Source organism: Leucoraja erinacea, chromosome 13 (assembly GCF_028641065.1).
Source record: "Leucoraja erinacea ecotype New England chromosome 13, Leri_hhj_1, whole genome shotgun sequence".
In the NCBI taxonomy this organism is placed as follows: Eukaryota; Metazoa; Chordata; class Chondrichthyes; order Rajiformes; family Rajidae; genus Leucoraja; species Leucoraja erinaceus.
This window is the reverse complement of record NC_073389.1, coordinates 4,337,235-4,352,281: the sequence shown is the minus strand read 5'-3', so window position 1 is coordinate 4,352,281 and position 15,047 is coordinate 4,337,235. Positions and strand designations below refer to the sequence as shown.

At 41.8% G+C, this 15,047-nt stretch overlaps 1 protein-coding gene across 4 annotated transcripts in view; it reads left to right on the top strand.

The window, feature by feature from the left end:
* The first annotated feature begins 707 nt into the window (after positions 1-707).
* The window catches only part of pou2f1b (POU class 2 homeobox 1b), a 121,907-nt gene continuing 107,567 nt past the window's right edge, over positions 708-15,047 (top strand). For 2 of the 4 annotated variants that reach the window (XM_055644314.1, XM_055644313.1), the window contains exon 1: positions 713-802. In XM_055644314.1, the coding sequence (XP_055500289.1) occupies positions 776-802 (27 nt within the window). In that variant the 5' untranslated portion in view covers positions 713-775. Of the gene's footprint in view, positions 803-15,047 lie in introns of all 4 variants that reach the window. The other 2 variants (XM_055644315.1, XM_055644316.1) reach the window with 2 other exon arrangements.

Genomic DNA, 15,047 nt, shown 5'->3' with positions numbered 1-15,047 from the left:
AATCCGGAGTATTATATCACATGAAAACCTCGCCGTTGCAATGTTTAGTTTCATTAGAAGTGTGTCCATCCACTGTTTAATATCACCGAGTATAAAAATGCTTGTGCAGTAAACCCATTGAACACTTGACAACAGGACCGCCAGCACTGAATGAAACCCCTCCCCAATTCCCTGAGGAATTCCTGCAGAAAGATCTCACGACCAAAAGTAGTTCACTGCATTCGTGAATTTCCGTCCGTTTCCGCTGTGACCAGCAGAAAACGATTAGGAATAATTTTAATAAACAGCGGAATACAATGTAAGCAAATGAATGTAGTTAATGAGCGGGCGGCCGAGCAGACGAGCGCCGCTCGGCAATCTCCGGAAAACACCAAACGCCGCAAATTGATAAATTTACCTCAGACCGCATTGGAAAAAACGCCGCGCTGCGAGCAAACCGACGGGTTTTAAATAATTTATTTTTTTTAAAACCCCACGTACACCTACTCACGCAGCGAGCAGATCGTCAATCTCCGTCCGTTTCCGTCGAAGCGTCGACAAAGGCGCGCCTCAGGGGAAAACAAATTAAAAAAACCGAATCGTTGGTGGACGAGAGGCGGCGGCGGCGGCGGCGCGGTTTTGCCACCGGGGGGGGGGGGGGAGGAGGAGGGGGGAGGGGGGGGGGGCTGGCGATGTTTTAGGGGGTGGGGGGGGAATTGTCGAGCGGAGCGCTGGGCCTGCGAGCGAGCGCGCGCGGGGGAGGCCGGGTAAAGCCAATTGATATTCAAAATGGCGGATGGAGCGTCCAAAGATGAAAAGCCCGGTAATGGCTCTAATTTTACATATTCATATTTCCATTTAGCATAATTTATTTTGCCTTATTACTGTATTTGATTGCGGGGCGAGCGAAAAGAAAACTTTAATGCATTTATTCCCGGCAGGAACGCAGCCCAGAGCGGCCGCTTTCCACCCAGCGCAAATCCGCCAGGAATTTTTGAAGGGAAAAAAAATAAAACAAATAAGAGAGAGAAAAGGCAGCGAGGGGGAGGATGGTTCTGACTGTAAAAAAAAATAAATATGCAAAACAAGGCGCGGGCTTTTACGTTTTTCTTCCCGCTTGTCTTGGTTTCTGGTGTGCGAGTGAAAGCGGCCTGTGGTGATTCGGGATCAAATGCTCGGCCGGGCTGTGGGCAAAGGGGGTGAAATAGTGGACCGTGTTGGTGAGGGCACAGCGGCTGGTCGGTCGGTCGGTCGGCCCGCCGAGCCTCGGCCCTCGGACAACAACAACAACCAACCTCCCCCTCTCCCTCCCCTACATTCCCTTCACCGCTTGTGCGAGCGGCATCAAACTCTCCCTCTCTCAATGTGTAATATAGGCTGAAGAGGGTTTGTTTTTAAATGGCAGGAACGCCCCTCATGTTTAGTCGAATAGGTTTAATAACAGACGTCCACGTTTGGGGTGTGTGTGTTCACTATTTTGACTTGCCTCATTACTTTTGCTGCTGAGCTCGGATGACGGCGAATGCGAGCGGAGATGTTGATTAAAATTTGCCCCGAGGTTTTAATGAGCAATCCAGGCCTTGACTGATTGTTTCAGTTTATTCTTTTATTTTATAAAGCGTGATGCCCGCATTTATTGAAGCAAACTGTCTCGTAAATTTGATTCATCTAATTTATTAATAAATGTGCGCAATTGGTCGTATTTTAAAAGTATATCTATCTTTATAGTTGTACGTTTCATTTTTGATTATAAGGAAGAAAATGATTAACAGCATGCAAAACAATGTACAACATTTTGTCTCATTGTAATCACAAATAATGTTTCAGGCACTGGTTTAGGGATTAAAATAAAACATGGATCAAATATTGACAGATCCAATAAAGTTAGTTTTAATCAGATGGCGTTTGGGTAAATTTAAGTAAACCACCACCACAGGTGATGTTAATGTCTGCCTGTAACTTGGTGCTTTAATATATAGATATAGATAGATATATATAGATATAATAAAACATAAAATGCGGAATGAATATGGGGAATGTACAATTTTGGACATGCCGTAAATTGTACCTTGAATCTAGTCCTATTTCAAGGAATATTTACTTCAGATGTGATTATGAATCCATTTATCACGACATACTTGTTTCTGAAAAACTTTTTTTTCTAGTGACATAACTAATGCCATTTGTTTATTAATGGAATGCAATAGGTTACTATACCTCTTTTACTAACTCCCCAAATTGTCCTTCTAAGTGGTTCTGTGTTGAGATGTGTCAGGATCCTTCAGAAGGATGCATATTTGGCTGTTACTTATCGCATATAGGATAATAGAGGGAAGACGTAATTAATAGTACTAAAGAGCACCAAGATATAAAAGGTTAATATAGACATAATGGATATCTTTACATGAAAAATATTTTTAGCCACCTAAACTATCCAAATATAGCCAATGAACTGGCATGCCAGCATACATAATTTATTGCCCATTCTTGCTTAAAAGATTCAACAATCTGATTTGGCCTTAGAAGGTTATGAGTAAAAATCTTTCTCCATGTTTGCTGAAAAACCTTTAGGTCCAACCTGAAGGCTTGGAAGCCAACACTTGGTCTAGTCGCAAGTAGGCTAAACCTGGAGAGCAGAAGAACTTCTTTATGCTCATATAGGATAATAGATGGAATACCTAATTAATATTACTGAGGAGCACCATACTTTTGGTGTATGTAGTAGTTATTATTTTGGGTTACCAGCCTAAAAGTATCATATTTATTTAATTCACATCTTGCTATAGAATGCTATAGAATTAGTTTCAAATTTGTAACCACAATGGAGAGGTTGTGTTTGGGCCTTAACATGCAAGATGGTGGGAGATGGAAAGTAGTTTCACTGTGTTGTGAATAAAACAGCAATACATTTTAGAATAAGCCTTGATTTTGGGGATAAGTGAATGTATAATTTAGAGTTTGTAAGGAAAAAGAAATGGAAGGTTATGTGGGAACTGTTGGGTTATTTTCACTTCTCCAGACACACATTTGTATGGATTTAATCAGTGACAATGCAATTATTTTCTATTTTTATAGTTTGGACAGTGGAGTAGGTGGTAGAGGTGCTGTCTCAACACGAGAGACCTGGGTGCAATCCCGACATTGGGTACTGCCTGTGTGGAGTTTGAATGTTCTCCCTGTGATCACATGGGTTTCTTTTGGATTCTCGTTTTCTCCCACATCCCAAAGACATACGGGTTTCTAGGTTAATTGGCCTCTGTAACTTGCCCCTAGTGTGCAGGGGCAAGTTAAACTGTGTGGGTGTGCAGTAGGATAACAGATATGTAGCATGAGCAGGTGATCGATGGTCGGCATGGATTCAGTGTGCCGAAGGGTTTGTTTCCATGCGATACTATTCAATCAATCATTTTGATTCGATCAATTAATTTGTGTGCCAGTTAACACTTTATTGTTCACTCAATTGCACATTTAATGGCACTTGTTTGAGTTGTTTTTAAATGCAGGATCCAAAACTACGTGAAAGAATTGTAAGCAAAATGTACTTGTCTTCCGACCCACTCAAAAAAAAAAAAGTTAGCAATGAAACATTCCAGTTAATGTTTTGGATTTTTTTCCAATGTGTATTGCTCACTGTTGTTAATTGATCCAAGCATTGAGTCCATTTAGCTAATTTATTCTGGTCAATTAATAATTTGTCTGTATAAATGGAAACACTTTTATCAAAGTAAATACATACGTCAAAATATCCATATGTGTCCAAGATTAACGGTAATGCTTGTAGAAACATAGAAAATAGGTGCAGGAATAGGCCATTCGACCCTTCGAGCCTGCAGCGCCATTCAATATGATCATGGCTGATCATCCAACTCAGTATCCTGTACCTGCCTTATCTGCATACCCCCTGATCCCTTTAGCCACAAGGGCCACATTTAACTCCCTCTTAAATATAGCCAATGAACTGGCCTCAACTACCTTCTGTGGCAGAGAGTTCAAGAGATTCACCACTCTGTGTGAAAAATGTTTTTCTCATCTCGGTCCTAAAGGATTTCCCCTTTATCCTTAAACTGTGACCCCTTGTCCTGGATTTCCCCAACATTGGGAACAATCTTCCTGCATCTAGCCTGTCCAACCCCTTAAGAATTTTGTAAGTTTCTATAAGATCCCCCCTCAATCGTCTAAATTCTAGAGAGTACAAGCCGAGTCTATCCAGTCTTTCTTCATATGAATTGTCTTGTCAAAACTATGACCAAGAAAGAACACCAACACTGCTACTTCTTTAGAAGGGTTAGAATGTTCGGCAAGCCCTGAAACAACCCTCACCAACCTCTAACGATGCGCCACAGAAAGCATTTTATTGGGATACATCACAATCTGTTTTGGGAACAGCTCCATCCAAGACCACAAGAAATTGTGGAGAGTTGTGGACGCCGCCCAGTCCATCATGCAAACCAGCCATCCTTCAATCTATACTTCACGCTCCTCGGCAAGGCAACAAGCATAAAGGACCAGTCTCTCTCGCCACAGTCACTTCTTCTCTCCAGTCAGGCAAGAGGTTCAGAAGTTTGAAAACGCATACCTCCAGATTCAGGGACAGTTTCTTCCCAGCTGTTATCAGGCAACTGAACTGTCCTCTCATCAGCTGGAGTGTGGTCCTGACCTCCCATCTACCATTGAACTATCTTTAATCAGACTTAATCTTGCACTAAACATTGTGTTCTTCTTCCTTTACCTGTGGACGGCTTGATTGTAATCATGTATAGTCTTTGACTGGATAGCACACAACCAAAAGCCTTTTCCTGTACCAATAATAAACAAACCAAACTAAACTTGGTACAAAACACAATTGGGGGGGAAAAAAACAGAACATGTGCTTTCTTTGCATAAGATTGGGCCTGCTTTTAACTATTTTTCTGCGGTGACATGAATTATCAAGATTAACGTTGCAGGCTAGCAGAAGGATGTGGAATTCATACAGGCAAATGGAGTTAGTATAGATAGATATGGTGGTCAGTATAGCCACGGGGCAGTGCAACAAACTTGCTTCTTTGACTCTGACAACAGAAACCTAAAACTGCCTGTTTTCCAAATTGTAGCAAGTCTCGTTCACCTGTGTTGGTCCCTAGTCCAGTGGGGTATCAGTCTGAATATCAGCTTACCTCTGATATTCAATGCTCCATGAAATTATTTTTGTAATACCTGAAATGCCGGTGGTTCAAAAAAAGAAATGTAACAGAAAGGTCTGCATCGAGTTGGTCTTAATTGCAATTTATCATATACTTGCACAGACTGTTGATGCTTGTGCCTTCAATTGCTTTTGCCTTGATTGATTCTCTAATTAAGCCAGTTTTTAGTTCATATCACCAAATCTCTTTATCCTTGGGGCATTTTTCTATGTAGATGTAACCTAATCAAAACTGTCCTTGTGTGTTACTCATGAGGTACTTGTTTAACACTTTCTTTAGTCTGAACGTACGCCTTAAGTGCTTTAGACTGTGCAATACCATTGGTAGTGGGTAGGTGTGATTGCTGTGTGACCTTTCGATTTAGTCAGCTGGGAACATTAGGAACAGGATTTGGACATTCTTCTTGCTCCACTGTTCATTTGCCCCAAAGCTTTTGATTCCCTATCTTTCTATTCTGCTATCAGTAAAAATGGATTCTTTGCACTTATCCTATAAAATGCCTTTGATGTTCGGAACACAATTATATTACTACTCAGTTTCATACTCTTGATGAGATAAAAAACAGAAATGTTGCAAATGCACAGCAGGTCTCTTTCCACTGATATTGCCTGAACTGATTATTTATAACATTTTGTATTTATTTTAACTTTAGCTTTCCAGAGATAGTGTTTTGATTTATCAAGATAAAAATGATGTTTGTTCCTGTTGTTTAACTTTGACGGTTTTGGTGCTAATTCTAGTGAATTATACTTTTATATTACAGTGTATATGGTTCTGTGAAATCTTTGATGCTTTATGCATGTTGCGATGTCTATAATGGATACTAAAATCTTAAAGAATATGATCCCTTTTGATGCAGTATTTCAGAAAAATGAAACCAGTTATTGCCAAGTCAAGAGTGTTTTATTGTCATATGTCCCAAAACGGATCAATGAAATTTTTATTTGCAGCAGCACAACAGATATGTCAGCATAGTACTCTGTAAAACACATAATAAACACCAACAAACAAACAAAATGTTCAGTATATATGTATAAAAACAAACAGATAAATAACGAATAATAGTAAACATTCAAAAATAATGCCCCCAAGTCTATATAGTTCAGAACCTACTTGGAGCTTGCAGTGTTTTAACAGCCTGATGGTTGTAGGGAAGAAGCTGCTCCTGAACCTGGATGTTAGTTTTCAGTCTTCTTCGTTCTTGGTGGTTTGAGTGGCTGAACCAGGCCATGATGCAGCAAGTCAATGTGCTCTCTACCGTACACCTGTAGATGTTCAAGAGAGTATTCATTGACATATCAAGTCTCCTCAATCCTTTCAGGAAGTAGAGGTGTCGGTTGGCTTTTTTTATGATTGTATCAATGTGCTGAGTCCAGGACAAATCTTCACAGATTTGCACGCCCAGGAATTTGAAGCTTTTGACTCCACCACCATCCCATTGATGTAGACAGGTTTGCGGATCCTCGTCCTTCTTCCAAAGTCCACAATCAGTTTCTTGGTCTTGCTGATGTTGAGAGGAAGATTGTTGTTCTGGCACTATTTGATCAATCGATTTCCTATACTCGGACTTATCGTCATCTGTAATTTGTCCAACAACAGTGGTGTTATCGACAAACTTGACGATGGAGTTGGAACTGTGTCCGGTTGCACAGTTGTGAGTAGAGCAGGGGGCTGAGCACACAGCTCTGAGATTATTCTGTGCTGATGGTTATCGAGGAGGAGTTGCTGCCAATTCGTACAGATTGTGGTCTGTTGATGTTGAAGTCGAGGATCCAGTTGCAGAGAGATTTGCAGAGACCCAGTTCTGAGAGGTTGGTAACCAGCATCAACGAAAGAATGGTCTTAAATGCCGACTATGTGATTATGTTTTCATTGTCCAAGTGGTCCATTGCAGAGTGGAGAGCCAGTGAGATTGCATCCTTTATTGACTTGTTGTGGTTTTAATGTTACTCTGAGGTAGAGTTGTGGTTTTGTCTATAATTGTACATTTCCAGAGTTGGATATTAGTAAAGCTGAAATAAGTCAGTGGGATGGTTGTGAGTGTCATTTCTGAAATATATCCTGGAGAACATGTTGCAGTAGTGTATGCTTGTTTTAGACCAGTGTGGAAACTAATATTGCTGGATCTGTTTCTGTGGAATGAGGTCGATCAAATGGGAGAATACTTGGTGGGGTGGGAATTAAGATTAGCTATGGAGAAATCCCAAGTAGATGGAGAGGAGAGGAGTTCCTGTCCATGTTAAATAGTGAAGGATGGCAGATTAAACTAACCGAGCAATGGACGCATTTTTAAAGGAGAATATTTTGGATATGATTTGGGGAAAATTCCCATAAGAGGAACAGGTAAACAAACCAATCCAGTACTCATTACTTGGCAGAGGGAATATCTTTTAGACAAAAAAAATGGATATCGGATGTTGGGTGGATAATTAGGATGAAAGTCATAGGCTGAGAGCAGAAAAAAGTTTGTCCAAGGTAACATCAAAATCATCTGTAGACGTTAATGCAGGAGTGGGGCTGAACAAAAAGAGGTCTATACATTGAATTGTAGGGCATGGCTCTAATAATGTGATGGTGGCATGTTCCTCAATTGGCTGTCCTTATCTGACATGATGTGGAGGGCCAAGTTTAATAGTCTGCACATTCTACAGCCAATTGGGGAGGTACAATGGGAACTAATACTGCAGTGGAATGGTGTAAAAATGGTACCATGTGGCCCCTAAATGCCAACCTGAAAAGCTGAAGTGTTGCAGGAGATGAAGGAAATTTGAAACTGTTTTGCAAAGTTTATGTATGTCTAAGTTAGTTTAAGCAAATTACCAGAAATTTAATAAATACTACATCCTGAACAGCCAGTTCTCAAAGTGTATTTTGTTGGTAATATTTTAGTAATATTGGAATAAAAAATGCTTATTACAACACATCCATTGGCCTGAACACTTATATCTTGATTCTTTCTGTTCAGTACAATATGACCAATGCTTATCGTTATATCAGTGAACCAGCATTCTGCCAGGTTATTGACCTATAAGTTGTGGAGAAAATTGTGGAGAAATAATATTGATGTTATTAATAGCGCCGTTGCAAAAGTCAGTCAGAAATAGAGCTTAAACTATATGTGATTTTTGTATGCTTTCCAGAAAACACTTTTTTAAGCTGCTAGTATTGGTGTGGTTTGTAGTTCGAGTTAGCTAATCATTCTTCAGCAAGGCATTTGACACTTATGGCCTGGAGGGTTGATGAGGCAATAGAATTGCTTTGTTCCACTTCATATTAAGGCTCAGGGAGACATGGCCCCAATAGGTAACCCGAGTCAGAAACAGGTCTCAGCGTTTTGCTGACTGTCCCTTTCCGAAGCCTCACTGGCAATCCACCGTGCTTGTTATCTTTCACATATCTCTCTGGACCTGGTGTTTGGGAGAAAAGGTGAACTGCCTGTTACTCAACCTTGATGGCCCAGGCTAAAAAAAGTTGTTAGTAGATGCCTAAGTTGCAGAATTGACTATTTCTGTTAAATTGTAATGTTGCTAGGGCCTTGCTGCAATGCTTTTGTTTACCTGCAAAACCCTTGGCACAGCACAGGAATGACCACAATGTTTGTGCTGAACATGCTGCCAAGTTAAACTGAACCCCTCTGTCTGTACATGATTCACATTCCTCTATTTCTTGCTCTTCCATGTGCCTATCTAAAAGCCTCATAAACTGTGCTATCGTATCTGCCTCCACCACCACCCCTGGCAATGTTTTCCAGCCCCCCCACCATCAAAAACTTGCTCTGCACGTGTTTAAAATATCAACTACAAAATTCCAACCTGAATCATGGATTTTTTTACTAATATTGCACCCCCCAGATTTTTCTCACTGTTTTTCAAATGGAGAATTCATTTTCACAAGGCCACATGATCATTAAAAAAATGTCACCAATAATTCTTTGCAGATGAAACATAGCATTAGTTCTTTGACATTTTTTATTCCCATCTACAAACACTTTTTTAGCAGGTTTTCTTGTGATGTATTCTCAAAAATGAAGAGTGCTTTCCACATCCCAGCTGAACATGAGATAGAATGCATCTGAATGCTTTTCGTGTTGACCTCAGTGAGCACTTCAGTGGAGCAGCATACTGATAATGTTGCACCATGTGCTGTTCAATTAGCTAGACTTTTGCATTTGCCAATGGATGCAAACTAGGTTTTTAAATGAAAAAAGGAATGCTGCCAAATCTCGGCAGAAATGGAGGTGGTAAATAATGGCTGGTGTGAAAAATTGCTAAGGAAGAGAATTGGAAAGGGTGACGATGCTTGACGTAAATAGTTCACTAGTTTTGGAAAGGAGTGGTGTGGGGGGTGATTGTTGAAGTGATTGTTTCTCAGATAGCATGGATAACCTGATGGCTAGATAATGTGAAATGTAATAACCGTATTCAAAGTGGTGAAAGTACATGCCAACGGACCATAGTGTGGTCAGTTTAACCGTGGTGGGGGAGCCTTAGTGGAGGATCATCACAAGAATATTAACGGGCATGGAGAAGGAGTTTATAATGAGGAGCCAGCACAGATATGAGGGGGGAGAGAAAATCAACAGTCCCGTGGCCCACTGAGTCCACATTAACCACCAAGCACCAATTTACACTCATCCCATGTTGTTCACTCCACGTTCTCAACGACTATCTCAGAGTCTACAACTTACCTACACTTCAGAGACAAATTCTAATGACCAATTAACTTGGAGATGTAGGAGGAATCTGCAGCATCTAGGCAAAACCTGCGAGTTCACAAGGCGAGCACGTAAACTCCACACTGACAGATCATCAATACTGCACTGGATTAAATGACATCAAATTCTGTTTGACTTGCCAGATTTGAATGTTTTTGTTTTGAGGTAAAGAAAGAGCATTTCTTCAGTTTCTTGGAAGGCACTTGACAACTGGTTTAAAAAAAAAAAAATTTTGGGTATCAGGTAAATTGGTCAGTGGCTGCATGGATAAGCAGTTAACTTAGAGATGGAAAGCAAAAGGTCATGGTACAAATGTGTTCATTATGAACTTTATCGCATGGATTAAATAGCACAGTTTGCATGGATGTACAGCCGTAGAGGAATGTTCCAGGACTTAAAAGAGTGATTAATAAATCACATGGGATTTGGGGATCCATAAACAGAGTGTGCAAGAGCAGGGAGATTATGTGGAACTTGTATAAAACACATGTTAGGCCACAACTGGAGTATTCTCCAGGATGGATGTGAAGGTCCAGGAGAAGGGGTAAAAAAAGATTTATTCAAATGATTCTGGGAATGAAAGATTTTGTGTAAAGGGTTTTTGGAGAATCTGGGAAAAGATTGCATGTTAAGAAGTGATGTGGTAGTGGTGTACACGGTCAAGATAGATTAATTGGGCAAATAGCGATTAACTACTCCCATTAGTGGATAATTAGTTGGGGTGGGGGTGGGCTAGAAGGAAAACTTTGTCGTGCAGAATGTATCTGGATGAGGGAGTAAAGTTCATGGAAAAAAGATCAGTTAGAGCAATCGGAATGTAATTGAGAGAAAATAATCTTCATTTAATTGGGAAAGGAGAGGAATTGTGATTGAGGGACTTCTTTAGAAGGAGGGGGCCAGTCTCTAACTGTCAAAAATAATTACAAATGGAAACAGAAAACAACAAAATGTTGCATCGTTTTATTCTGTATTTAGAGTAGATTGTAAAAATGTCTTAATGATTAAAATACGTCACCAAGTTTTAAGTTGACTTTGGACCAATAAAAACATGGCTGTTGTATTCTCCAGTGTGCATTGATTCACTGAATCTTGTTTTAATTGGAAGTGATGCTAAAGTACCAGACTTCCTGAATTCAGGTTTTACTTCTTGATCAGTTGGGTGATCAATGTATCGTGCAGTCATAAAGCACTGAAAATGGCCCATTGTCCCAACTTGTCCACGCAGCTCGTTCCTCTTTATGCAAAAAGTTGCCCCTTGGGTTCCCTTTATATATTTCCCCTCTTAGCTGAAACGTATGCCATTAAGATCTTGATTTCCCCTAGCCTGCAGAAAAAAGACTCTGTGCATTACTCTATCCTCATATTTTATACAGCTCTAAGATCACACTCAGCCTCCAGCCTCCTGCGCTCGAAGGAATAAAGTCTTAGCCGACCCAACCTTTCACCATGCCCTCGAGACCTGGCAAATCTGGGAGTGGATTTGTTGTTGAAAAGTGATATGATAGTGATGTACTTCACTGCACTTTGCAAGCTTAATGGCATCTTACCTAAAGCAGGGTGACCATAATACTCCTAGCGCTGCCTCAACAATATCTTGTACAACTGTACTATAACATCTCAATTTATTTACTCATTTCTCTGACTGATCAAGGCCAGTCTGCCAAAAGCCTTTTTCACCACCATTAGCAAGGAAATATCTACTTGCATTCCTAGATCCTTCCGTTCTACACACTCACCAGGGCCATACCATTCACTCTGAACTGCAGATGCTGGTTTACAAAAAAAGACAGAAAGTGCTGGAGAAGCCCTGCGGGTCAGGCAATATTTCTGGAGAATGAGGCCAGGTGACGTTTCGAATCTGGACCCTTCTTCAGACCCATAATACTTATTAATCAAGCTTTTCAAAGATAACACCTAGTATACAAACTTGGGCCATGGGAATGCACCTTGAGAGGATGTCATGGGTTTGACTGCTATTAATACAAGGTTGTATTATCACCAGAATTATATCTTTCTATATAACAGACGGGTTTTCCTGTGTGTCACTCTTCTTGGATAGTCCCTTGATATCAAGGATGATTGGCCTCCACTCTGATTCTGTGTGTTTGAAGATGACTGAAGAGGCCAACTTGGCAACATTACCACTGATGTGACAGGAGATGCATGATGCACAAGCTGTTGCATGATTTCTGCGGTTGTTCCTTCTGCATCGATTCGCAATTTTCAATTGCTTCTGTGCTTAAACCTGATGCTATTAATGCCATCCCGAATGCTGCTAATCCAGAGTGGTTATGGACCAGGAAGTTGTATGCTCAATGTTCTACTGATACCTGGCAATTGACTAGATGCTTGCTTTGAGTGAAAGGTTTAAGAGGTCGTGTTCCTGAGTACCTGCATCAGTTTGTCATTTTGTTCCCTCTCTAATTGTGCTTCCTGAACTGTTGCACAAGGCCCAAAGCATGTTCAAGCAACTTCATTTCTTTTGTCTGCACAAGTTCCAGCCTGCAGGACTCAGTCCTCCAACTTTAGATTGTTTGCACCCTCTTTCTCTTTGTACCTAGACTGGCCATTTTTGCCTAGTATTCTATTCCTTTTTTTCTTTCTTTTGTGTTTTCTGGCCTTCTGGACATGTCCCAGTGGACCAGACTATACCACACTATCTAGGCTTCACAACATTAGCAACATAATTCACTGATAAAGATGCTTGATCTCCCATTTAGTCACTACATTATTTCACCTTATTGTACACATTCCCATTGATCCCATTAACCATCCCCACCCCCTCCCGTGCAACCTTCTCTGCTACTAAGATCAACTTGTGTTATCTTTTCTTCAGTTCTGATAGTTTCCTTTTCCACTAATGCTGCCTGATCTGGGTATGTCCAACATTTCTGTTTACATTTCAGATATCCTGTTTTTTTCATTTTCAGTTGAAAATGTAATGCATTATTGATTGGTGTGGCATCGGGTGGCGCCGTGCAGGGCAGCCTCGCCAACAGTCTGTCCGTCCTTTCATCCTTTTTTGTTATTTTTTTTTAGTCTGTCTAAAAGTATGTTTTTTGGAGGTTTCTTAGTCTTTTTTTATGTGGGGGGGGGGTAGTAAGGGGGAGGAGGGGAAACTGTTTCTCAGTCACTACCTGGTTGAGGATGCGTCTTTTCTCCGAGCCGCATCTTTGCCCCCCCCCCCCTAGCGACCTACCATCTGGATTGGCGCAGCCTTTCCTGCCGGAGACCGGCCAGAGCTTCAGCAATATCGCAGCAACTGAATTCCATCGCGGAGCGGGCAATGCCTTAACGGGGATCGCCGTGTGTAGCTCCGGAGTGTTGAGCCTGCTGACTAACACCATGGAGCTGTGGTTTGTGTGGAGCTTCCAGCCGCAGGCGGAGCTGACTTCAACATTGCCGAGTCCTGGGACCACTTGCCGGGGGTCGCCAGCGTTGAATCTCCGCCCAGCTCGGCTTGTGGACTTCGGGAGTCGCAGTCTCTGGTAGGAAGTGGCCCGTTCGGAAACTCCAAGCCACTGAGTGTGTTCTTCCGTTCCGACGTGGGTGCTTCAATCTTCCCGGCGAGAGGGTTTGAAACATTGGGTCGTCCGTAGCAGCAACTGTGGAGGGCTCGAAGGCCCCAACCACGGGTGAACAATGAGGAAGATGACTGAACTTTATTGCCTTCCCTCACAGTGGGAACGTTGATTCCGCTATGTGGGGATGTTTATGTTAAACTCTATCATGTATTGTGTTTTTTTTTTATTAGTATGGCTGTATGGAAACTCAAATCTCACTGTAGCAATTGGTGCGTGACAATAAATGCAACTTGAACTTGATTTCAAATTTTATCCAAAACTTGCACCTTCCAAAAATATATTTGGGAAAATTTCTTGTTCAGAGGTTGAGCTTGGAGTGTAATTCAGTCGAGGAATGCGAAAGAGGAAAGGAAAGGGCACTTGATAACTTTGGGGGGGGGTTTTGATGCTTAATTGCAGAAAAAATATTCCACTATTGAGTATTTTCTGTTCAAGAAGGAACTGCAGATGCTGGAAAATCGAAGGTAGACAAAAATGCTGGAGAAACTCACCGGGTGTGGCAGCATCTATGGAGCGAAGGAAATAGACAACGTTCCGGGCCGAAACCCTTCAGTCCTCTTCCTAACCCTATCCTCCTTCATTCCCCTTATCCCCCAGCCTCCCTCTTCACCCTCCCCCTTTTCTTTCCCCTCTCCTCCTCCCCTCCCCCACTCCCTCCCTCACCTCTCCCTCCCTCTCCTTTCCCCTACCCTCAGTTCCTCCCTCCGTCCCTCCCTCCATAAATCCTCTCCCCTCCTTACCTCCTCTTCTTCCTCTATCTCCCTGCTCCCCCACTCCTCACCTCCCTCCACTCTCCCTCACCTCCCCCACTGTCCTCCTTTCCCTTGATCCCCCTCTCCCAACCTCCCTCAGTTTCCCCTCCGTTCCCTCCCTTTCCATTTCCTCTATCCCCCTATTCCCCCACTCCTCACCTCCCCCCTGTCCCACCCCCCACAATGAAAATCACAATGTTTTTTTAAATGACACCTCCCCCCTATCTCACCACCCCACAATGAAAATCACAATTTTTCTTTAAAATAACCCGAACACAATGTTAGTTTTTAATGAAAACCGATTTGAATAAAATTTAGTTTTTTTTTTTAAATACATGATTTTAAAAAAAAATGTAAATGAGATTCGGGATCCCATGGACAGGCGAGAGGATCTCAAGGTTTTTTAAACACTCATAACGTTTTTATTTTTCATCGATGGGGAAAATCCTCGGGGCCTGCTCAGCGGAGGAGGACTGTGAGTAAGATGGCCAAAAATCATAGCGATATAGGGTAGAATTTTTTCTAAAATCAATATACAGCGCAGACAGGAAGTGGTCAAGGTGAGACTTTTAATTATATAGATATAGACCAAGTGGGGCTCGTTTGGGGGGGGGGAGCCTGCGGCGTTTCACACACCCACCCGCGCACCCACACACACCCACACACCGCTCACCCCCCCCCCCCCCCCCCCCGTTTCTTATTATATTAACATTATTCATTCAAACGCATTAATCCACACTCACCCATAGGTCCCAATACTTATCACTCCCTAAAGAAAGAGGGGGGGGGGGGGGGGGGATATCGAGGGTTGGTAGAGAGAGGGAAGGGCTCACAG